At 51.0% G+C, this 24520-nt stretch overlaps 1 protein-coding gene across 1 annotated transcript in view; it reads right to left on the reverse strand.

Annotated features, from left to right (window-relative positions):
* Positions 1-295: 295 nt before the first annotated feature.
* TNR (tenascin R) overlaps positions 296-24520 on the reverse strand; it is a 59694-nt gene continuing 35469 nt past the window's right edge. The window contains exons 12-21 of the mRNA XM_023754019.1: positions 24353-24499; positions 21536-21655; positions 18555-18698; positions 17760-17890; positions 16754-16886; positions 7664-7815; positions 6256-6352; positions 2581-2742; positions 1008-1171; positions 296-415 (exon numbers count right to left, since the gene is read on the reverse strand). Coding sequence (XP_023609787.1) covers positions 296-415; positions 1008-1171; positions 2581-2742; positions 6256-6352; positions 7664-7815; positions 16754-16886; positions 17760-17890; positions 18555-18698; positions 21536-21655; positions 24353-24499 — 1370 coding nt within the window. The remainder of the gene's footprint in view (positions 416-1007; positions 1172-2580; positions 2743-6255; positions 6353-7663; positions 7816-16753; positions 16887-17759; positions 17891-18554; positions 18699-21535; positions 21656-24352; positions 24500-24520) is intronic.

Genomic DNA, 24520 nt, shown 5'->3' on the forward strand with positions numbered 1-24520 from the left:
CCGGACTCCACCACTGGCCTTTGATTTGGTCTTTTAGGGAAACATCTCCCTTCTCCTCCTGGTGGGAAAAGGGGCCGGCTAAGGTGGCTGGGGAGGAGGGAGAATGGACTGGGTCAGGCCCGAGGGCAGCAGAAACCATAAGCAGCTAATTCTCAACCGATTCCTGCCACTCCCTGCTTCCTTCGAACACTCGGGACACGTTGCAATGCGCAGTGCTGTGATCCCCACCCCTTGCTTGGTTTATAAAATACAAACAAATGACAGAAAGGTCAGGCGGCCGGCGGCCGCCCACGGCTCAGAAGTGCAAGGACCGCCGCTTCCTCCCCGCCAGGGGCCGGTGGTTGTAGGGGCGCGTCTTCATTTCCACGAAGGGGATGGAGAACTCGTGGCCTTTCCAGTGGTACCAGTTGATGCCCTGGGAAGGAGAAAGACGAGCGTGTCAGATCCCCCGAGATGAGGCCATAGCACAGCCTCTCTCCAGCCTTTTCCCTGGAAACGTGCTGTGGCCGCGCCGCTCCCCGTGGCTGGCTCTGTGTTTGGCCTTCGGGGTTTGTGTGCAAAGTCCCCACAGCACAGACGCATTTTGGAGGGTCACCGAGTGCCTGCTCACTCCTGGTGGGAGGCCAGGTGGTTTCCGCTGATGGAGACCAACCCTGGGTTTGCCGGGACCACGGGGTTCCCTGGCTGCTGGCTTTCAGGGCTAATGCTGGGCACGTCCTAGCGGGTCACCCGTCACCCCGCTCGGCCCACGGGCATGTGGTCTCTAACGGGGATAGACGGGCCGGTTAACACCGGTATTTCTCATTCTCTGTTCCTGGGACACTTCGTAGGCTGCTTCCTCTCCTTCCACTGCTTCTACCCTGTCCTGCCCGCCCTCAGCGTCTGCATTACCTTCCTCTTCACGATACTCCTTCCCTGAGACCCTGAGTAAGACCCGCCTGTGCAATGAACACATCCGCTAAGGGACCGCTCAGCTCCGGCTTATCCCGGCGGCAGACTCCACCCACCTGGCTGTGCCTGGACTCCCCGTACTTCCCGTTGAGGTTGGTCCGGTGGCAGTTCTTATACCACCATGCCCCCTTGTACGACAGGGCGCAGTTGGTCACGGCGATGTCGTTGTCTCTGTCCGCAGTGGAGAAAGGGCGTCCCTGGTGGTAGCTGAGGGAGTCCCCTGGGGAAAAGGAACACGCGGGAGGCCGTTCAGTTTGTTCCTCCTCCGTCAGGATTTTCTGGACGTTTGACCTGCTCCCAACCAACCGGCTTCCACTTATGGGACCTTCCACTGAGCCCCCCTTTTCCTTCCACCTGTGGGTCAGTCTGGCTGAACTGAACGTCCTCCCCTCCCCTGGGGCAGCTGCTTCCACGCTGCTCGCTCCAGCTCATCTCCTACTTCCCCAACCTGCTCAGAACCCTGTCCATGCGGCACCTCCAACCTCTGCCTGTTTCCTCCAGGCCCGCATGGGACAGACGTGCACAACTCCCTCTGTTTCCGGGGGGACAGTGATGAGCCTGGTAACACGGGACAACCTGGTCACCGCCATGCAGCCTCCTTATCTGTGAATGAATCTGTCTGATACTTTGTTCACTGGAGTGCATTTCAATGGCTATGCTATGCCCGAAGCGTGGTGATTGGACCTTCCGTGGGGCACTCGGGCAGGGCTCGTGGCCATAGGGAAGGGTCTGAAATTTGAAGTGTAGCAAAGGGAAGCGTGCCTTCTCTTTGGAGTAATGTACTTGGCTGGAGAGAGAAATAATTGGACAGAGGCCGGAATTGGAAGGGCAACACCTCGATGGTCCTCTCAGTGCCAAGAGGCATAAAAATGCTGCTAGAATTATACACTGGCCCTAAGTCCTAAAATCCGAGTAAATGCAAGGCCCATCACTCCCTGCACCAAACAATAGAACATTTGGCAAACACAGGCTTTATGGAGTAGACCCCAGGGAACAGACAGGCTGCACCTCAGGACCGGCCCAGCATTCGGTTCTGATGAAACCATTAAGGCCACGGGTATTCTTCTGAGTGTAAATGTCATCAGCGTCTACACAGAAGACGTGGTGATGTACGGATGAGCGGAATGTGGGCACCATTAGTGCTGTGGCTTGCTCCTTGATGGCTGTGATGACGACTTCTGTGTGTGTGTGTGTGTGTGTGTGTGTGTGGGGGGGGCATCTCAGAATATGCGGGATCTGGTTAGTTTCCTCAGTTCAGGGTGGTTTCCTCGTGTCACTGAGGGGAGGTTTCTGCCCAGACAGCACGGGGTTCTGCTCTCTGGATAGGAGCCCATATTGAATGATTGAGACAAGAAGAATTGTCCTTGGCCCTCCCACTGAACTTCGGTGTTTAAACCTTAAAAGCACGTTCCCGGCCTGAACTGCCTGTTCCTGGCTGCTGTGCACTAGGCAGGGATCCCTATGATCATGCTCCAGACGAGGAAACTGATTTCAGGCCGCCGGGTGGTGAGGGGCAGCTGGGCCAGGGCCAGTGATTCGCAGCCCGTGCCCAGTTCACCGGCCGGCAGGGAATCCCAGGGCAGCTCAGGCCTGGAGCGAGGGGCCCTGGTCTGCTGGGGGCCCAGGTACCTGCAGTGCCATTGTAGCCGCCTACGCGGAGCTTGTACAGGTTCCTGCTGTCCTCGACCGAGAACTTGTCATAGTGGGCGAAGGCGGCCTCCTGGCCGTCGCGCATGTCCACGCGCAGCTCGTAGCGGCCCTGGGACGTGATCCTGTGTATGTTGTCCAGCCCTGCGGAGACGAGCAGAGGATGTAGGAGCCTGGCCCGGTGGCTTGGGAAATGGGACCGTGGCTCTAAAATACATCCCGGGGAGGAGGAGGGGTATCGGGGACTCCGACCCTCAGACAGACCCTCCCGGACTCCGACTCGGCCCCTGCGAAGGGCCAGCCAGGTCTACGGAGGAGTCCCAGCACCGGTCAGCTCCGGGCCTGACGTCTGGTCTGACCTGGTGTCTGAGGAGCCCGGAGCCTCAGCATCCCGGCCCCGCCCCTGCGCCTCTCACTCCAACCTGGTGTGGCTGACAGTGGCAGGAGCACCACAGGGGCCTGAGGCTCCGGCATGAGTGACAGGGGGCAAGAGGTAGAAACAGTGGCCACAGGAGTCGAGGACGGACCCTGGGCCCAGGATATCCCAACATCCTCCCACCTCCCAGCAGCTGGCGAGGGGTCAGTCTACCATTCATTCCACACCCCTCCTCTCCCAGCCTCCACATAACTCATAGCTGCCTCCCTCTTGGATAATCGCCTGAACGGGAGTCACTGCACCCAGAAGCTGCACCCTCCACCCCGCCACAGGGCGACCTCCGTCAGTGCCTGATGTGGGGGGTGGCCCTCTTACCCCAACCCTGAGGAGTTTATGCTCAGAGCTTCCCTAAGGATCAGACTGAAGCTAGTCCCCAACCAAGACCACACGTTCGCACTTTCCCCTGCTTTATCCTGCTTGCCCTGCTCCCCCCTCTCCTGAGAGCACCCCCAGATATACCCCTCAAATAAGAATCCCTGTCTCAGGCTCTGCTGCTAGGGAACCCGACTTAGGACATAAACCAGGGGTCACAGTGTCACCCCAACCTGAGTCTTGCTGCCATACAACGCATCCCCGGGCCAGGCCTTTGTTCAGGAGCCCTCAGTGGCTCCCTGTTACCCACAGATGTCGCTTCCCCACTTTAGATACTACACGGCCTTCATTCACTTCATTCAACCCACCTGGCCTCCTTTCTCCTTCCCCTGCCCGCGCCTTTCCTCTGACTTCTTCCCTGTCCCATTTGCCGCATCAGAAGGATCCCTGTCTTCCCTCTCCTCTGGTCCCCTTCCCTCCTGCGCACCCCTCGCTGCCTCCTTGTGAGGCTGAAACAGTGGTCACAGGCTGCTAGGAGATGGGAGGGTGTCAGGACATGTCCCCTCTCTCCCCCTTCACCGCCCCCACCCCCTACTGCCGTGTCTCTGAGGATATGTGGCCTCTTTGCCAGGAGCTCACAGGTTAGTACAGCGTTTCCCAGTGTGGGACAACATCTCTGATGAGGACAAATATCTGGGGCCTTAGGACTACATAACCTTGAACATATGGGGAGAGAGGTATTTCCAAATCCTATCCTTAATAGATTAAGGAGCAGCCTTAAGCCTGATTCTAACCTTAACTCATTCTCGGTTTGGTGCTAGTACTTCCTGTCGTTTAACACCCAACACTTCTAATCTCACTGTTACTACCAGTAGCAGCAGCCACAGGCTGGGAGCACTGGGTTTAACGGTCATTTAATAACACTAGAGGCCCGGTGCACGACATTTGTGCACTGGGGGTGCGGGGTTCCCCTCAGCCTGGCCTGCGCCCTCTCACAGTCCAGGATCCCTCAGGGGATGTCCACCTGCCGGCTTAAAGTCGGACATCCCCTAAGGGGTCCTTAGCGCTGCTGCGGAGGTGGGAGAGGCTCCCGCCACCGCTGCTGCGCTCTCCAGCCATGAGCCTGGCTTCTGTGGGAGCGCACTGACCACCAGGGGGAAGCTCCTGTGTTGAGCGTCTGCCCCCTGGTGGTCAGTGTGTGTCACAGCGACCAGTTGTTCCACCGTTCTGTCAATTTGCATATTAGGATTTTATTATATAGGATGAGTGTTGTTTTCCTGGCATGGATTTCTGAGGCTCCCTTTAGGACTGCACATAACCAGCTTCCCACTTGGGCGATGCTTCCAAGTTTCTTTCCCCAAACAATAGATTTATGAACTAAACAGCGATATAGAGAAAACACAAGTGCCGACAGCTCAGGTGTTTCACAGATGGGACAAAGGTTGTGGGGGCAGGCACGGGTTTGGGCACAGAGCCCTGCCTACGGTGGGGGCACTGGCCCAGGCACTGCTGTCTCCCAAGCAGTTTCCAAACTCGTCGAGGGCCAGTGTTTCTTAGTCACTGACTTCTCTCTCAGCATTTTTATGTGACTTTCACCTCATAGATTTATTACCTACATCAGCAAACACAGATCTGGTTTCCTAACAGACACTCCGTAATCTTACCACTGACTGACAGCGACGCTTTACCTGCTATCCCCAGGCACTGTAATAGGCAGCGGGGTTCAGAGATGAAGATGATGTGGTCCAAGCCCCACAGTTTATGTAGTATAGTCAAGGGGGATAAGGAAATGGACACTGATTTGAGACAGGAAATTGGCCACCAATAAGGGAGGGGCCCATTCTCCCACAGGCAAAGGGTGAGACCAGTGGGTAGGATGGGCTCTCTGGTCTTTGAATGGACGTGGATGGACGCCACGGTGTGCAGGGAGGGACAGCTCCTTGCAGAGGAAGCATCATCAGTGATTCCGAGTGTTCGCAGTTGGTGGGGGTGGGGCCGTGTGGGAGGAGAGAGGTGCTAAGGTGGGCGCAGGCTCCAAGGCAGAGGAGAGAGGCCGGGCCAGGGGTCAGGGGCTTGGCTTTCACCTGGCGGCGAGGCGGAGACGGCTTACACAGGGGGTTGGCCGCTGGGCAGGTTTTGGGTGTGAGGAAGCTCATCCTAGTGGCCATGTGGACGCTGAGTGGTCCTGGAGGCAGGGAGGCCAGTGAGGGGGAAAGCGAGTGAGGCCCAGATGAGATAGTGACAGGGAGGTGTTGGAGGCCGCCAGTTCGGAACACGCTTATCTCCTCTCCCCGCCTCCCTGGACCAGTGGCTGAACATCTCACCAAGAGGGAGAGGCAGGTCATCAGGATGTCCCGCCGTCTGCCTGGGCCAGGTGTGTGCTTCCCGCCTCACATCTGCTCAGTTCTCAATCTACACCTCCGCTCCTGTCAGAACTCGGGGACACTGCCGGCCACCTCTCTGCCATTCTCACTTCCCTCCCTCGCTGGCCCAGGCAGGGAGTAACATTCCCCCAGAGAACCGAGCGTGTGTGGCGCCTGCCTCGTCCTCTCTTGCCTGCAGGCTGGCTGGCTGGCTGGCTGGCTGCTCGTAAGGTGACCCGCCGCCCTGTGGCCCTCATGCCCCTCGCACACCAGGCCGATCCGCGCTTTGTAGTTGCTTCCTGTCAAGACCCATCAGCATAAGAGACTATTAATGAGGATGGGAAGAGACGGGGCAGAGAGGAAAACGCCACAAGGAGATAAAAACAGATCAATAGTGCAGCCAAACAGAGCCAGAGGAACTGAAAGCAATTCACGAGCTGTCAACTTCTCAACAGACACGGGGGTGCTGATAACCCCCGATGGGCCCAGAAGGAGTGCTGGACCCAGAGCCAGAGCATCTCCCAGGGAAAGCAGAGCGGGCGTTACCCAGCCAAAACTCATCCTCCAGGTTCCCGAAGCCAGCGCGGTACTCCGCCCACTTCCGGAAAAAGTCAGTCTGGCCATTTTGCCGCCTCTGGAACACCTGGGAAGAGAGAGGGGAGGAAGATGGCCGGAGGAAAGTTGCTGGAAGCTAGTTTTCCATCTGCGAGGATGAGCTGGACAAGGGGCACTGCGGGGCAGGGCTGGTGTTTGCACGGCCATCCGTTCCCTGGAAGACACACAGCGCCTTCTCCAAGTGCAGAGGCTCCGATGGAGAGGCCGGCTGTGATGTTGACACTAATTTGCACCCAGCAATGTAGAAAGGACTCGGACACAGCGAGCCCCCAAACAGGGGAGTTGGTGGCTCTCAGGTCCGTCCTTTGCACCAGGCCGTGCAGCAGAGAGCATTTCTCTCGGGAAGAACAGGCCCAACTCCACATCAGCAGTAACTGTCGTTATCTCATCGCAGGCAAGGAACTGCATATCATTCACTTTGCGAGCTGTTTAAGTGCTCATTTCATCTAACCTCCAATCCATCAGCCTCGGCTTCAACTCCCAACTATGCTTTACGAAGGAGGCACAGATATGTCAGAAGAGAAAAGGAAATGTCTCCCAAGTGTAGCTATTACGAGCACAGTCCCATTTCACTCCATTTAATTACTCCTTCCCATGCGCACCCACCCAGCTAGTGCCGGGCTGCTGCGGGCTGGGCTGCTGTGGGCTAGGCTGCTGCAGGCTAGGCTGTGGGAATGCGGGAACCCTCCAGCTGCAGTGGGGCTGCATGATGGGCAGGGACGTTAGTGAAGCCACCCTTCCCTTCTCTCTGTCCTGAACTATCAGACGTGGAGGAGGGTGGCCACAGGAAATGGTGTCTCTTTTCCTAATCATGGTGCTCCCTGAAGGCTGGGACAGCTCTGGAGACGAACCGGGGAGTCCAAGGAAGGATGGGGACACGGTGGCCTTGGTACCCGGAGGTGGCTGTCCATGCCCTGCCCTCCTCTGCTCCCTCATACGCAGCTGTCCGACAGAAAGGTCCTAATGAGCTCCCCACAGAGGCTCACCTCTGCTACTCCTCTGGCAGCTGCAGACCCCAGCGGGCAGGACCCGGGCCTGTCTGAACCGCTGGCAGGACCCGGTCCTGCTCCGGCATCCCTGCCTGCACTGCCATTGCAGAAGCAACCCCTCCCTGGGCCAGGCCACTGCAGCCTCCATCTGCTGTTCCTCTCTCGGCGGGGCCAAGCCTAGGACGGGGCTGCTGAGAAAGGGCCCCGAGGACAGTGAAGAGCCTCCAAGAGGGACAGGAGGGGAGTAACTGAAGGGACAGAGTCTGTGAGGTGTGGGTCTGTGGGCGCTGCGCCCAGTGGATGAGGACCCCGGGCTGTCTGCATGCGTGGGGAGCAGCGTGCGTACTTACAATCCAGCCACCCCCGTCCGTGGTCATGTCGCAGTACACCTGGAGCTTCTGGCCGGGCTCTCCGTGGAGGAAGATGGTGTAGACCCCACTCAGCGTGTCGCCATTCATCAGGTGCTGGGCACAGTCTTGAGGGTGAGGGAACACCCGGCCCCCTGCACAGGAAAAGAGGCGACCTCCAGAAAGCATCCTTTCTCCCTCTCTGCGTGAAGCCCTTGATCAAATCGCAGAAGGGTTCAGAGGGTCCGTGGGACCTCATCAAGAGCCGTGGGACATCTACTCTGGCCTCGCCCAGTGTGGGAACCCTGCCTCACCCTGCATCCCGCCTAATTGATGGAGCAATCAGACAGCAGACCAGAGAGCTGGGCTCACGGTCTGGCTCCTCCACTTATCTGATGTTTAGCTTAAGCAAATGGCCTGACTTCCCTGGGTATCAGTTTTCTCATCAGTGAAATGGGGATAATAAAAATCCCCCTCCCTCCAAAGGTGAAGATGTGAGTGGTTACTCAGGCGATGGTTACAGGTGCACAGACCACCATGCATCCCTGGAGGGCCTCCTGTCACAGGATGAGAGGCATCTAAGCCAGCAGTCGCCAACCTTTCGGACCTCAGGGACCACTAATGGTCTGTGGACCACCGGTTGGTGACCGCTGATAGACAAAGCCTTCCGCCACCCTCACAGCAGACACTCAGGAACGCCCAGACAAGCTCAGTGTTAGCAAGAAGACAGGCATCTATTCCTCGTGCAGAATCATCTCCCCACTGGCCTCAACCCAGTGGCTGTGCTCTACAGTTCAGTGTAAGCTTACAGAGACGGCAGGGGGAATACACGGCCTCGCATCTTTCAGAAAGAGCAGCCCAATTTGTAGAACAATATCTAATTAGCTGAAAGAGAAGCTTAAATCATGTGTCTTGAAGAGCTTAGCTTCAGGGCACATTTTAGTGCTTAGCAGGCAAGCTGAGGAGGAGAGACCAGTGGAGGGCTCTCTGGACTGCAGGAGCTGAGAGAGCACGTGAAAGGCCAAGCTCGAGAGTGAGGGGCAGTGACGTGGGGCCCAGGAAGCGTAAGGTGCAGTAGAGGTGATCCTGCAACCTTGAACTATGTAGCAGTCTTGAAGGGGCTGGGTAAGGACCTCATGGGCCAGTCACCACAGTGCCCCCTGGTGGCAGTGCCTGTGCACTGCAGGGTGTGACCCCAGGCCACTTGGAAAGCCAGCTGGAGGGTCAGAGCAAGTGACAGCCTCATGCCACACAAGGAAGGAGACATACAGCCTCGTTGAAGGCCCAGGTCATCTGAGACACCTGTCATGGATCATCAGGGAAGCATCCTGCGTTGAGGAGAGGTTGTTGGGGTTCCATAGACTTTACACGAGGCCCCTCTGGAGATGAGTTAACCCCCAGCACAGGACTGCCCTTCGCTCGGCCACACCCCGGGCAAGGGTGGCTCCCTCTGCAGGCAGTTTGGAACAAAGGCGCCACCTACTTCAGGGAATGACAGCGGGTTTCTACAGAACCTGTGCTTTGCCAAGTGAGTTTTCATTTTCACTTTGTTCTTGCAGGAAACTTGAGAGGAAGGCAGATCATTGTGAATCAAAAAAACTTATTTTATAGAGGAGACTGCACTTGGAGAGATCGCATGACTTCCTCCCGTCACCTGAACTCGAGTTTCCAACCTCAGTCAGGTGCTCTGTGCTCTCTGCTAAACAGACTAGAACACGATACAGGTTACGGGACCCACCTCCACCCGTGGGCACAGGATGAATTTATGTCTGTATCTATCTCGGCCAGTGGTTCTCAACCTTCCTAATGCCTCGACCCTTTAATACAGTTCCTCATGTTGTGGTGACCCCCAACCATAAAATTATTTTCGTTGCTACTTCATAACTGTAATTTTGCTACTGTTATGAATCGTAATGTAAATATCTGATATGCAGGATGTATTTTCATTGTTGGCGACCCACAGGTTGAGAACCGCTGTAGCCCCGAAGGCTACAGTGACCTGAGAAAAGGTCCCATGTTCAAATGAACTGTCTACCCCACACGGAAACCCGACTTCCTGAGTAGCTGCAGGGATGCTCTTAGCTTTTCTCTCATCGCAGCTTGTCCTGGGGCTCATTAGTGCTCCCCATCCCACCTGTGCCTGGAAGTGGGGGAGGCTGCCAGTGAGCTCCTCCCCCCTCCCTGTTGCTGTGGGAACCCCGAGATTGTTTCCCAGCTTCCAGGCCTTCTCCACCTGGTCTCGGGAGCAACCAGCCTTCTCTCACGGCCTGGATTTCTCATTTTGAAAGATCAGCACAGAATGTTCTTGGTCTTCCGTGCACTCCTACCTTGTGCTCTAACAGCCCCTTCTAAATCTACTCAGCTTCTTAAAGGAGCCAGAACCCCAAATGTCTACCAAGTTCCCAACATGTGTGTCCTCAGTCATCTTCTCCCAAATCTTAAAATGACAGCCTCCTACCAGTCTGCATAAAAAACTAAACCAGACTTCAGAATGAGTGAGTAATCTTATACAGGCTACTTCACATTGACCATGTAGATTATTTAATGCTTATGTTATGGATATTTTTAGAAGGCTCAAACATACTAATTGCTTTAAAGGTAGCTTTACCAAAAACAAAGATAATAAACTGAGGTGACTTGCCGTGGAGAAGAGACGTTTTGAAATATCAGGACTGTCATATAAAAGAATTCATTTTTTTGAAGTGAAAAAAATGGGAATACAGTCAACTTGGGATGAAGGGCCTTGATTCAAGTTCAGATTCCTGTCTGCTGACTTAGTGTGTTGGGGTGGGGGCTGTTGGCAGGTGTGGGGGGGCTGGTCCCCAGTGAATCCTGTTTTACCAGAGCTCCTCAGAGGAGTCTGGTGCCCAGCGGGTTGGGAACCCCACTCTTCCTCTGGCACATTCTCCTCTTCTCTGAGAGGCCAAGCAGTGGAATTGCCAGCTGGACTGTGTCCCCAAGGGGCCCAGTGGTCGGCTTTCTCTGCCTAGATCCATATAGCTGCCTGGATAGACTTAGAGTCTCTCTGTCTCTCTCTGCCGATTTCCTTTTCTGCTTTTCCTTCCCTCTCTCTTTCCCATAGGTGTGTCTTGAGTGGGCAGGTCCCAAGATTTAGATGGGGGGGTGGGGATAGGGAAGAGAGTCTATTTGTCCTTGAGTATAAGCCATGGTTCCAGTTGTTACCATTAGGAGCGCTTTGGGGTTACTGGACTTCCGCCTAGCTAATAATGAAGACCACACTGATTACTGTTCCGCTGCGTTCATTGCGTGTGTACTGTGATTCGGCCACTCTCAGGGAATTGTCGGGACAGATTTCATGCATCGGGACACTCCCGATGTCCTACCATCTACTCTCAGCAGAAACACACCTTTACCCTCACACAGATCATCCGGTAGTTTTTCTCAAGGCAGACATTTCAGGACCCAGAGCAGCACGGGAGGCTTCCTTCCCTTCGGTGCAATCGCTGGGCCCGCTGACAGAGAGGCTTTGTCTGTCTTTAAGGCACAGGCTGTGTTGATTGCCAAGTTAAGAGGAACGCAATGCCAAGTGATCGGGACACTGAAATGGCTCATAGTTAAGTGTTTCTAGATGTAATTGTGAGATCGATAGGACGGGCACTTACCGGAAGAATTGCTCAGAAATTGGTTTGTGTTGGGCATCGGAAGGCTGGCTGCGAGTGGAGTGAGGTGAGCTACGTGATGCACAGAGCAATCAGACAGCTCCAGCGGCTGGGAGTAAAGGAAGAGACCTTTCCGGTCCCTTCCCTGTCCCTTCCGTGTAGGGGGTTCCTGGATACAGTGTCTAAAGTGGTCTGAGTTAGTGGCTTTGGAGAGTGTCTGTCCACTGCCTGTCCTTACGGCTGTAGCATCAGGACCAAAGCGAGATGTTGGCAATTCTCTCTGAGAACAGACCCAGCAGAGCAGGGTGTGCGGCTCCACAGCAGCGCAGGGACCGCCTCTGGCCACCGGAACTTACTAGTAGGTGTCTTTTCCCCAGAAGTGGGTTTGTGGGAAGAGCCAAGTTACCTGGTCAGCCCACACAGGCTGTCAAACCTACCACCTTAGCCACCTTGAGAGCATCTTCTAACTCATTTACCTATTTATTCTTTTATGCATTTATTTAAAAAAACATATAGGAAGTGTCTGTTGGGTTCTAAATAGTGGGTTAAGAAAGAGATGGAAATATAAAAGAGAAAAATATATGGTCCCATCTTTAAGGTTGCTCACACTCTGGTGGGAGAAACATACAAACATAATCCCAAATTCTATGTGCTCTGGAAAGAGATAAACACAGGGAGCCATCAAAACTCGGGAGTGAGCATGCCATGAAGCCTGGGGCTGGTGGGGGTAAGGTGAGCGGTGGGGCCTGGGACGGTGTAGGGATTGGCAGGTGCTAATCAGAAAGGGCTTCTTAGTTTAGGAACTGATGGATATAGAAGTAAGCCACAAATTGGTAGGGAAGGGTGTTTCCGGCCAATGAAAGTGCATAGCCTATTTTGGGAAACCGCAGGGTCAGCCAGGAGACAGAGCAAGGGTGGGGTTGGATGGGTGAGGGAGAGCCTTGGGGAGGTAAGTGGGGACTGGATTATGCCACTTAAAGAGTTGAACCTTCTCCTGAAGGCAAGAGGCTGAAGATTCCAGCAATGGACTTCAAGCTCAAGTTTTTAGAAAGCTTGTTCTCATTGTGAATGAGATGGGGGTGAGAATGAATGAGATGGGGGTGAGACTGGAGGTAAGGCTCGTTTAGGAGGTAGTAGCGGGAATCCAAGAGGAGAGGTGGCAATAGACTCTGAGGAGGTGATGGGAACAGAGAATCAACTGAGTCATAGCCAGCTTGGATGTCTTCCTTGTACACAGAGTCACTGAGGAAGGTCCTCAAGCTTTACAGACCACCCACTTTCTACCCATCAGTCTTCTAAGTCTCCCCTTTGAAGACCAGCTAAAGGCACCCTAACAGTAGAGAAACGTTCTGACATAATCTGCCTTACTATTCCTGGGACTCACTTATATCAGGAGACCCACTGCCATGGCAGATTAGTTGATCATAGACTGGCAGCTGCCAGCCTGGTGTCTGTGTCTCTTGCTTCAGCATGGCAAGGGGAGGGTTGGGTCGGGTCATGGTAATGCCACTTCCCTGGTCTCTTCCTGCCTTTCTGGCCCTACCTGCATCCATTTTCATATTGAACCAGAGTGACCTTTCTGTAGTATAATGTGATCTCTGTCTCTCACGTGCCAACAACCTCCCAATGGCTTCTCCGACGTGATGGCTTCTTGCAATTAGAATACAACCCCAGGGCCTCCCCACGACCCACAGGACCTGCAGGCTCCGGCCCTGCCTGGTCCTCCTTTCCCTTTACCACTGGCTTTCTTTTAGGCTTCGGAACATGCCAAACTCATTCCTCCCGCTGGGTGTAGACATCGCTCTTCCCTCAGCCCGAATTCTCCTCCTTGTCTGATTCACTCTCATCTTTCATGTCCTGGCTCAAATGGCCTGACATCCTAGCTGAGGCCAGGGGCTGGGGCTGAGGGAAGGAAGTGGCAAGTGACCATCAGGAAAGCCTTTCTAGTACAGGAGCCGTCCTGGAAATTAGCTCTTCACATCGGTCCCTAGTCCATTACTCTGTTTGTTTTTTATGGTCTCACCACTACTTGAAATTACCCCATGTCCTCCTTTTGTCTGTTCCCCACTGCCTCATGCCCTTGAAGTGTTTAGTATAGTGTGTAACCCACTGTGAAGGTTCATTCAATATTTGTTAAATGTAAGATACCATGTGGACACTATTTTCCTTCCTATGATTATGAAAAGGGAAATGGAAATTAGCTTTTCTGAGAACATTTGGGACAGCATGGCTAAAAATGGGCCAGATCAAATTTTGTATATAGTGACATTCAAGGCCCTATGGCAGGTGGCATTACTGCTTGACCACATTCACTGCTCTCCCTATGGAGGGACCAATTGAGTAGTATAGACAACTCTAAGTAAATTCAGGGACATGGACCAATTCCTTGAAAATCATCGCCTACTGAGAGTCACCCAAGATGAAACAGACAACCTCAGTGGTACTATTAACTGATAACTCTTCGGATTTGTATGGCCCACCATCTGCCGTCCCAGAACCCAGGGTTGGCCAATCTTCACTTATTTTCACAACTTCCCAAACGGAAGCTTGTGTTAGAATAGATTCTCGAGTTTCCCTAAAAAGCCCCAGAGATCAGCTCGGCCTGGATGTGGGATCGCAGGCACGGAGCAAAGGCAATAAAGAAAACTTCTCATTCCCCACCTCTGGGAACCTCCGCAAATGATTGTCTCCGCTTAACCTTCAGGTTAAGACAGCCTATTTTATAGTGTTCACTGCCTGTGAGGACAGCTTCAGCGAGCGCCTTGTTTGCCGCTTACAGGATTAAAAGAGACAATGAGAACTCCTCTCAGGAGATCACGTTGCCCAGTCTCTGTTGCTCTGCGGGAGTCTTTGTTTTCTCATTTATATTCGTGTCTCCAAAAGACAAGTAGACCTTGGATGAAATTTCAGGCGACAGTAAATTATAAATAATAGATCCATATTTTTCTCTTCTGTTCTACTTCTATTAAATTCTCCTTGGAGTTTTGTGCAAACACCGGGGACAAGAGGACAGGAAGCTATTAATGTGATTGTTAGAATGAGATGGGCTTATGTTCTAAGGCAGGCATGCGAACAGGGAAGACATCTTGGTCAAAGGAGGCTTTGCAGAAGCCAATCTTTTCTCTCTCTCTTATTTTAATTTTATATTTTTAACACCTCAACTCTTTTCCAACCCATTAAGGAGTCATCTGTTTGAAATGAGTCTCTTTTCTTGGCCCACCCAGGACAAGATGTGAATTTGTCAGTGGATGGAGGCCACTTAGGGATCTAAGTTTAAGTGCTTTCATTCCATAAGATAAGGCATAAAAAGTGCTTAGAATGATCGGCTGAGACCAGCATCCTAAGAATAGGGTGATGCTAGGTGGAAAGCTCAGGTACTGTCAATGAAGTCAGAATGGATGCTGGTCGCTAGACTGAAATTAGCCTCTGAATCCATCAGCCCTGGTTGCCACCATAGAGGAAGCTCTGAGGTTCCTCAGCAGGAGCAATTCATGGGCCTCAGACTGGCAGCGCTCCAGTCTTCCCAGTAAGCGCAATGCCCTGCTCTTTGCTTCTCCTCCTCCTCTTCCTCTTTCTCCCTTCTCCTCATCCTCCTTCTTTCTCCCCCTCCTTCGTTCGAAATAGGAGCCCACATATGGAGCCTACGGGGTACACTGTGTGGCCTCTGGTGTGTGGGGGTGTAAGTGAGGGTTCTGATGGGGTGGCGTGGCAAGGCAGTGAGGACGCATTAATACTGACATTCAATTGACCGTGCAGGTTTACTGTAATTTATTCAGGGAACTTTGCATTTGGGGGCTCTGTTTATGTTTCTGTCATCCGTGTCCTTTTTACGGGAAAGAAATTCTTAATTAAATGTAAAGTTCCAATCCAGGGCCTCTTGGTGGTAGCTTGGAAAAGAGGAGCTTGGAGGACCCTTTAAGCTGTCAATGAGCAGGGAAGGGCTTGAACAAGAAGAGGTAGCACCTTGGTTCTGAGACAGAACTGCCTTGAAGGGGCAGGGGGGAGAGTATAGTTGACTTCAGCCGCACAAAAGAGATGAGGTGTCCTCTAGTTTCTAGTTGGGGAGGACACATTTTGGATTCATGTCTTGGTTGTGAAACCAAGGTTTATTTTTATTGCATGTGTGATCTAATGTCATCCTCAGGACAGCCTGTGAGGTGTGTTCTATTATTTTCTAATCAAAAGTTTTTCTGATTAATGTGCTCATTGTAGGCACATTGTAAGATTGAAAAGTATAAAAAAGAAGGAAAGAGAGGACTCATTCACAACTCACTATCCTAAAGAGCCACTGGTGACAGTTGGTGTGTTGGATCTAGTGTCCTGCTTTGTCATTTAGAGCAAGTCTGGTGGGGGAGGCCTCTGGGAGGATGGAGGACTTTCCATCACTTCTCTGGGGTTAGGGATTGGGCTCTGGGGCCTGGGCATGAATCCGTCGCCCTGGTGCTCTGAGATGGCAGGCAGACATGCATCTAGGGGTAAGGGGCAGGTCCACACTTGCCCCACACAGGGGCACAGCCACACCCCAGAATGTGGGGCAGGGAGAGAATTCAAAGTCCAGACTGAGTGGTCCCATGTTACAGACAGTAGAGAGAGGCACCATGGGAAGTGACAGAAAGGATTGATAACAGCACAGACTCCAGAGACAGAACAACTGGGGTCAAATCCCAGCTGTCCTACTGAAGAGCTGTGGGTTCTTGGGGGAGTTACCTCCCCTCCCTGTGGCCCCATTTCCTCATCTGTCAACAGGGGTAATAGAACACACTGCACAGGCTGTCCTGAGGATGACATTAGGTCACACATGCAATGCAGTTGGAACAGTGCCTGTCACAGCCCTCAGAGGTTAGATATTAGTTCCCCTTGCACACATTAGGACACTCCTATCCTTAAAGGACATTTTCAAGTATCATCTGCTGATGCTTGGATGGGGAAGGCAGGAGGACCAGCTGAATTTAGAAGGAGACCTTGGTTCAAGTTCAGAACCAGCTGCTTACTAGCATGGAAGTCATCTGATGTCCATGCACCTATGAAACGGGTCCGAGAAGGCCCTCCTCCCCAGTTGTTGTAAGGACTGTATTGTGACCTTAAGAATGCAAAGTGCTTTGTGTGTGGAGAAGAACCACAGGTTTAATAGTGAGGGTTCACTACTACTTCCTTTATGGGTGGATCTCTGATTACAGGCGGCAGGGGAAGGGGGAAGAACAAACTCTGCTGGAAAAACACCGACGGAAAATCTGAACAGGAACCTGATGTCTTTACTCGGTGCGTTGAGTTGGTCCAGGTGGACCAGGGAGATGCACTGTGGTCCCTCTGGTTGTGTTGGTAGTGAGAGGTTTCCTGGCAGGAAGCGGAGGAGGCAACTGAGTTTCTTTGCTGGCCTCCTCCTTGGCCCAGTCTCCTCGGCAGAGGCTCCTGCCAAGGGGCCTGAGGTCACACAGGGGAGAAGGCGGCAGGAAAGTGGCAGCCCATCACTCACCTGTGGTGAAGGCGGTGGAGGTGAGGCTGCTCCTCTCAGCATCCTGGGCTGCCTGCAGGAGCACGGTGTAGTCTGTGCTCTCAGACAGGCCCTCCAACCGGATCCACGTGTCCTCTGCATCCACGATCAGCTCCTGCGGAATGAGCCGGAGGAAGGGTGACGGGAGGGAGGGACCGGCTCGCAACGAGGGGTGTGGGGAAGGCAAGTCCGCATCCCATGGTTAGCTAGGTCAGTACTGCAGTGGCCATTGCATTGTCATCCTCTCCACCCCACAATAAGCAGAAAACAGAGCCAATAAGCAGAGAGGACAGCTCCTGCCTCCCAGGGGCATGCTGGGGTAAATGTCGGCACCTGGATGGTTGAATTGGTGCTTTTCGGATTGCACTGGGCCTCCTCTTGGACTGAGGAAGCAGAACCCTAGGACTCCCTGCTCCACATGCAACAGACAAGCGCTGCTCAATCTGTTCCGCATGTTCAAGCTTCCTGATAGGATTTTACTCTAAAAAAGCCCTCCACTGCTAACCAAGTATGACAGCCTGCGCTTTAGATGGATTGTTTCAAGCGATGACATAAAGCAGAGATTTGTCATCTCTTTGCAGTAGGCTGTGTCCATGTGGCCTTTCTAGTGCTTATCAGGAGGCATAAGAGGCTGCTGAGTTTGGCATCCAGCTCATGTGTGCTCGGCCCTGCTAGTGAAAGGCCCTTCCAGTTCCACGTACTGATAGCAGCTTGGAAGTTTCCAGCGCACTTTGCTTCATCATGTTGGAGGCACTGGCACAGCTGAGTGAAGCCGCAGAGGCAGACACCCCCATTGTCTAGGGAAGAAGCCGGCACTCAGAGAGGGTTAGTGTTTGCCTTTGTACAGAGCCAGGATTAGCACCCAGATCTCTGACTTGCAGACTGGGGCTCCTTCCTCAGCAGCAGGCCATGTGTCCATCAGGGAAAACCCAGTTTGCTCCTGTGGATTGCCTGATAGAAATGGTCCTCCCCCTCAGTCGACTCTCACCTTGCGGCTTCCGTCAGTGGATTTGTAGGTCAGGACGTACTTCTCGACCTCGGCTCTGGGAGGCTGCCAGGAGATCAGGGCACTCTGTCTGGTGACCTCACTGGCAGTCAGGTTTGCAGGAGGGTCCAGTACTGCAAAGAGGAGAAAATGCCGGGAGCGCCTGCCCATTTGATTCCAGGCACATGTATCTGTTTGCCCACCTGTGTGGTCTCTGGGCTGCTCACATGCTGACCTCAGTTCTCGCTTGGACAGGAGCAGGAAGGGCCCCCCAGTCACAAGGTGATCCTTTAGGGTCATAAGCATTCTGACAGCTATTCCCCACTCCCCTCACCCGGGCCTCTGGGCCTGGGGGGACATCTTCCAATCTGACCCTCTGTCTGAATTCATGACCTTGCTGCACCTGCATGTCTGTGGTTTACTCTTGAACTTATAACACTCTCACATCTATAGCTTTGTCTACTGTTCCCCTGGCCACGACTATATCCAGCAACTCTCTCCCCAACATCAAGCCCTTTAATGTCCCGCAGACTCTCTGGCCAGATGCATTTCCAGGACTAGCCCCTCTTGGCCAGGTTCTACTGCTGTCACCAGACCCAAGTCAAGGCAGAAAGTAGACGTGTGTCTGCTGACTCCACTGACTTTCATTGGCGTTTGGGCTGCAGTCAACTAAAGTAAGGACAGCTCATTGCTGCTCTAAGAGCTGTAGACTAATCCAGCCCACCACACGGAGACTGAGCATCCTCAGCACCCACAGGAGCCTCCGGGCGCCGGCCATGTGGCTGACCATGTACTCACGTGTGGAGAAGTTGGTGCTGATGGTGCCACTGGTGAGAGGCCCGCTGGTGGCATGCATGCTGATAGTGTAGTGGGTGCGAGGGAGCAGGTCAGTGAGCAGGAACTCCTCACTGTCTCCATCAACCAGGATGGTCTCTCCAGCAACTGAAACCAGATGGACATGGACAGGGATTGAACAAAGAAAGACTTCCCAAGTCCAAAGGCATTTCGCCAGAATTCCATATTGGATAGGTTTTTGGGGAAAAAAACATCATTCAGAGGTTATTTAGTTTGACATTTTATTCCATATAAGCATCCCCTCTTATGTTGTTTTACATCTTAATTGAGAAAAATATTCCTTATTTGGAAGCTGAACTGTCTTCTTTTGTAACTGATACTCAGGACTCTGGAGTTACAAAGAATAAGCTGAACTCTTTGTCTACTTGACCGCTTCTTCCCCGCCCTCATTACCTGAATGAGAATTCTAAAACTGCCACAGTGCTGGCTTCCTTTCTCTAGACAGGTAACAGTTTACCAGTGTCCCTGCTAAAAAGCAAGACTCAGGAGAGAACTGAGAACAATGATTGAGCTGTACTAACCAATGAAACAAATAGGATCAATGTTAGCTTTTATTTGTGCCAAGTCTGTGAATCCATTAGGTTTGAGACAGTCTCGTAAGGCTGTCACAAGCAAAGAGTATTACTAATCAAAGACCTTATTCATAAGTGCCTCCAACCCAACTGTGGGTAGTGGATTTTGTGCATTGATTTCTATCGCCTTTTGCCTTGTTGCTTGAGTTTTGGACCACTGTTTCAGTTCATTAAAATATATTTGAGTTTGGATTCTACCCATCACAGTTGTTTTATATGCAAACTTGGTAAGCATGCCTTCTCTGTATCCATTCAAGCTGTTGATAAAACTGGTCATTAGACCAGGGCCAGGCCCGCTCCTGTGCCTTTAGAATACTCCTGAGTCACTCAGCATTGAACCAAGTTCACTAGACACTTCTTCACACTAGGTAAGTGGGACCTGAGGCGGCAAGTTTTCCATGGTCTAAAGGCATGCGAATAAGTCAAAATCTAAACGAACCCTTGGGAAGAGCATACAAATGCAACACCTGCCATTGGTCAGTGCCCCAGCCACACAAACTGGCAGCTCAAACTCTCTGTGGTCTCTCCTATCTCTGCAAATGCACAGGCTGCTCTTGTTCTTGAGTTCCCTCTTTCCTCCTATTCTCTTTCTTTACCTAAGATCTGCCTCCTTTCTCCCCCTCAACACTGGGATCCCAGTCAGTGGCCATGGATGTGGCCCAAGGTGTTTTGTGCTGGCCTATGTTGTGACACTGCTCACCTGTCTGCACCATCACTAGGTGTGAGTTCTGTGAATCTGTGTGTTTTATCTCTGAATCCTTATAGCCTAGTAGGGGGATGGCACATGGAATAGCATCAAAAGGATTTGTTGAATGAATGAATGCTAGCTATTGCGATGGAGTTGTGTACTTTAGTACCTGTGAGTCAGTGCACCTGACTCTCTTAGGGGAATAATGGCAGCTTTGACAAAGGGATGGTGGTGAAGGATGGGTTTACTGGGCAGACAAGTGGGGAGAGAATTTCCTGGTGGAGGAAGCAGCACGTACAAATGCGTGGTGGCTTGAGAAGGCATGGTGAGAGGTAAGAAATGCAGGATCGTGAAGGGCAAGGAGGCATGGGAGGACTGAAATGGACTGTGAGTGTGTGCAGAGGGGTTAGGATGTAGCCACAGGAAAGGTGTTCATTCTCTGAGGAGGGGCATTCAATCAGCTACAGTTCTCTGCAACTCTGTATATGATCCATTGTGTATTGTCCATCTAAGTGATAAGTGGGTTTTTCTAATGCCTTGCTGAAGGTGCTAGAAGATTTTCCAATAAAAAACAAGAACATAAAGTAGTTTTGGAAAAACTTATTCCTAGGGAACCTGTGCTGGTATGGAAGTTATCATTAATTCTTTTTCCCTTTTGTATAATAATCTATTTTGGTTTCTACTTTCCCAAGTTTTGACAATCAGTGTACTAGTATTTCTTTGTAGCTTACAGACTTGGCTTTCTCATAATTTTCTTAAAATTCATTTATTTTTAATTGCATTTATTGGAGTGACATTGGTTAATAAAATAATATAGGTTTCAAGTGTACAACTCTGTAACATTGTATATTGCATTGTGCATTCACCACCCAAAGTCAAGTCTTCTGTGACCATTTATCTCTCCTTTACCCTCTTCTTTCTCTCCCCAAACCCCTTTCTATTTGGCAATCATCATACTGTTGTCAGTGTCTTTTTAAAAAAATTTCTCTTAATTTTGAAAATTAAGACATCTGCCTGACTTCTGTCTTCTGATATCTTTGTTCTCTGGATTCCTGAAGATAACCCACAACAATTCTGTGATCACATATGTACATATGTAATATGGGCAGGGAAATAATTTCTGTAGGCCTAGAGACCTGGACTACTCAACACTATTTTGGTTTGGGCTTCACTATTCAAATAGCATAAGGTGAACAAGCATGGTGAAGAAGACACTGAAACTCCGATTTTGGGCTGCACGTGGATAGAGAAGACCAAAGCAACAGGAGAGTTTATTAGTTCTTGGTCCTTTGTCACTGTTATGTATTATCTGCTCTGAGCATGGTCCTATAACTAGTGTTTTTCTTGTTCTTTAAATATCTAGAAAAGTCTGCTTTCTTGCTCATAGCGTTTTGGGGTAAGTCTTAGCTAAATTCTTAGTTTATCTTCCTAATGCGATTTCTCCAGTTTTGTATTTGCCCCTGGTTATGTGCCCTTCTCAGGCCTTTCAGATCCTGCTCTCTCAATTCCCATAGTAGATAGAGTTTGGGGACATCTTGAGGGCAGGAAATCTCTAATTTGTCCCTCAGATAAACAATATGCCTTTTTTTTAAACCTTCATACTATATTCTGCCCCAATCCCCGCCATGCCTACCTGTCTGAGGTGCAGACCTGCAGACACCCACCTGAGAAGCGTGTGAGGACAATGACGTAGCTCTCCACTTCGCCCACAGGCGCCTTCCACTGCAGCAGGGCTCCCGTCGGAGTGATGTTGGTAGCAATCAGATCCACCGGGTTGTCCATGGCTGCAACAGAATAGAACAGCAGGGAAAGTAGGAGCAGCTACAGGCTGGTCCCGTGAATGGTCCCCTGTAGTTCCACCCACAGGGTCTCCCATACTGTCACCCACAATGCACCTCTGCTGCTGTGCCTTACAAAACAGTGGAGTGGAGACCATGCTCCTTTCTCCCCTCCTGGTTCGTTACATCAGCCCCTTCCTCTTCTCCCCAGATCTTCCTCTGAATTAACTGACTTATGTGCAGAGTGCTTGTCAGGTCCTGTGGGGGGTCCCAAGGTATGGCCGTGTGTCTTAGGCGTTTCAAGCTAGATGGCAAAACTGAGAACATATAGAAGTTGTTCTAACTCTTTAGTGAAGAGGAGACTATGCTTCCAGGCTATTTGCACTTTCATAGATGTAAGGGCTTGGCTTGTGACGTGATCTCTGTTGAATGTGGTGGGAGCTCCAAGGAGGCAGAGTAGCTCCAGCTCCTAAAACTTAGTAGAGTTTCAGTAAACACTTGTGCAATGACTGAATGGGAGTGAGGTTACCTCTGAAGTCCTATCCGACTATGTATTCTTGCTTTTCTACTCACAAGGCTCACTCTGTACTCGGTCCTGCTATCCTTTTTGTGAATGAGAGACAAGGAGATTCTCCCAAGAATGCCTGTTGGGGAACCAGGTCTGCTGTTATAGGACCACATTCCTATTCTAATTTGTCCATACTCTACGTCTCCCTTCCCCAAACTTGGGATTATTTTAGAAATGGATGTTATTACAATAGTTTAGGTATCAGCTCAAACTTAATGTCATGTAATTTACTTTTTTTATTGTTTTATTGCTTAAAGTATTACAAAGAGTATTACATATGTCTCCTTTTATTTTCCCCGCCCTTGACAAGTAATTTACTTTTGAGGGCCATGATGTGCTGCTCATCTGGTTCTGTTCTCTAATCAAAGGTTTTTATTGCTTGCCTATGTCCCTCATTTCAAAGCAACAGCAAGAAATTTTTTTTTTATAATTTTAACATCTGAATTGTATCCCTAATCTGGGCCTTCAGTGACTTCTTCAAACGGAACTTTATGTGAATAAAAGAAAAGTCTTATGACACTGATCAGTTTGATCTCTCTGAGCTGAAGCCTGAGACCCTGAAGGAATACTCATTTCCAAAACTTGTAAAATCATAGACCTCGTGTTAAAACAACAAATGACAACAATCTGGGTATTGGAAGTTTGCAAAATAGTGCTGCCTGAACTTGAAGGAGGGTGGTTTGGGTTGGTGCACTGTTAACACATTGCGTACCGCATAGAAATCTCTAAGACATACGCCAGGGACCGCACGTTTTTGGGCAAACTGCACGTTATTTAAATCATCATAATGCACTTTAGGTGTTGTTTTTCAATAATTATAACATTTTTATTTACAAAAACAATTAAACAATTAAAGTTCCTAGTACTTTTTTAATGTATGGTACTGCGTAAAACATTTTCCTCTATGAAGAGGGACCAAACAAAATTTACATAAGTATCTAGATTCGCTCCTTTTTTCATGGGCGTGAAAAACGACAACACTCAAGGGCGGTCCTTAACAGATGGCGGGCGAAACACGAGAAAACTCCTGAGCGGTACGAAATGTGTTAAGAAATGCTGAGGAATGAGTTTTTTGACTTAAGTTTCTCCTCTCTTTTACGTTGGGGGTTGGAAACTCTTAAAATCCATTTAGTTGTCCTCAGTGAGAAGGAGCCTACTTTATCATGAATTTCTAAGACTTTCAGGAAGGTGTGAAGGGGGCTTCTATTGACCCACTGGGTATCACTTCAGGTCAATATTTCTTGATATTTTATTGGTCACAGATAATTTAGTGGAAGGGGTAAGGCTGAACCCAAAACATGGCTGGGTTTTCTGCAGTCACAGGCCTGGAAGGAGACCAGGGGGATTAGGATATTCTGGGATGTCTTTAGAAGAATGATTCTGAGTTTCTGAAGGGATGTTTCTTTGGCCATGGCCTTAGAGGTGCTGTTTCTGTACTTGTTCGAGTATCTATAGAAGCAGTGAGGAACTCCAAGTTACATTCCTTCGCTCAGAAAATACTGTTCTCTGAGGGAAATCCAGGTGTTCCCCTAAGGATGCTTTCCCATGGACTGGGGGGACGAAAGCTTAAGTGGGGGGCGGGTCAGGTTATCAGGGCTTAGGGACAGAAAGCTTTGGCTGTCCCCACTGGTGTCTTCTACAGCAAGTCTGTCCTATCTTCAAGGTGGGCTGGCTAAGGGGCAGAGGAGGCCACCACCTTCTTCCTCCATCCCTGGAGCAGCTCCTTGGTGGTTGTGGCCATATTTGATGAGGGGTTCCATGACCCCACGGGTTGTTACTGGAATAACAAACCCCTTCCTTCTCTGAGGTGCAATTTTCTTGAGCTGTTTAAAAAATTAGATGACATGATTCAGATGTCTGTTCTGAAATTCACTTCCATTGTGGCTCTTTGAAAGGCCACATTTCAAATAGGAAGTTCCTGACCTAGACCTGCATGACCCCTAGGGGGTCAGGAGGAGAGAGGACTCTCGGGGAAGAGAGAAGTTGCAAATTGCTTTGCGTGACGCAGAAGTCAGAGGGGCGCCCAGGAATGGAACCTCTGAATCAGCCAGAACACCTTCACGCTTTGCCTCTTCTGTTTGCTGCAGGTTCTCAGTCAGGTTCTGACTTGGCCCACACCAGGGAGACAGGCCTACCTGTGTGCATGAGAGTGCAGACACGCTCACTCTCCTCTCTGCCCCGCACGCTGTTAAGGCTGATTTCGTATTCGGTAGCTGGATACAACTTGGTGATGGTGAATTCTGTCACAGTGTTGGGCACCACTGAGCTGTCCAGCCGCCCCACTAAGGAAGAGCAGAAGTCAT

This window comes from Myotis lucifugus, unplaced genomic scaffold (genome assembly GCF_000147115.1).
Source record: "Myotis lucifugus unplaced genomic scaffold, Myoluc2.0 scaffold_54, whole genome shotgun sequence".
Taxonomy (NCBI): domain Eukaryota; kingdom Metazoa; phylum Chordata; class Mammalia; order Chiroptera; family Vespertilionidae; genus Myotis; species Myotis lucifugus.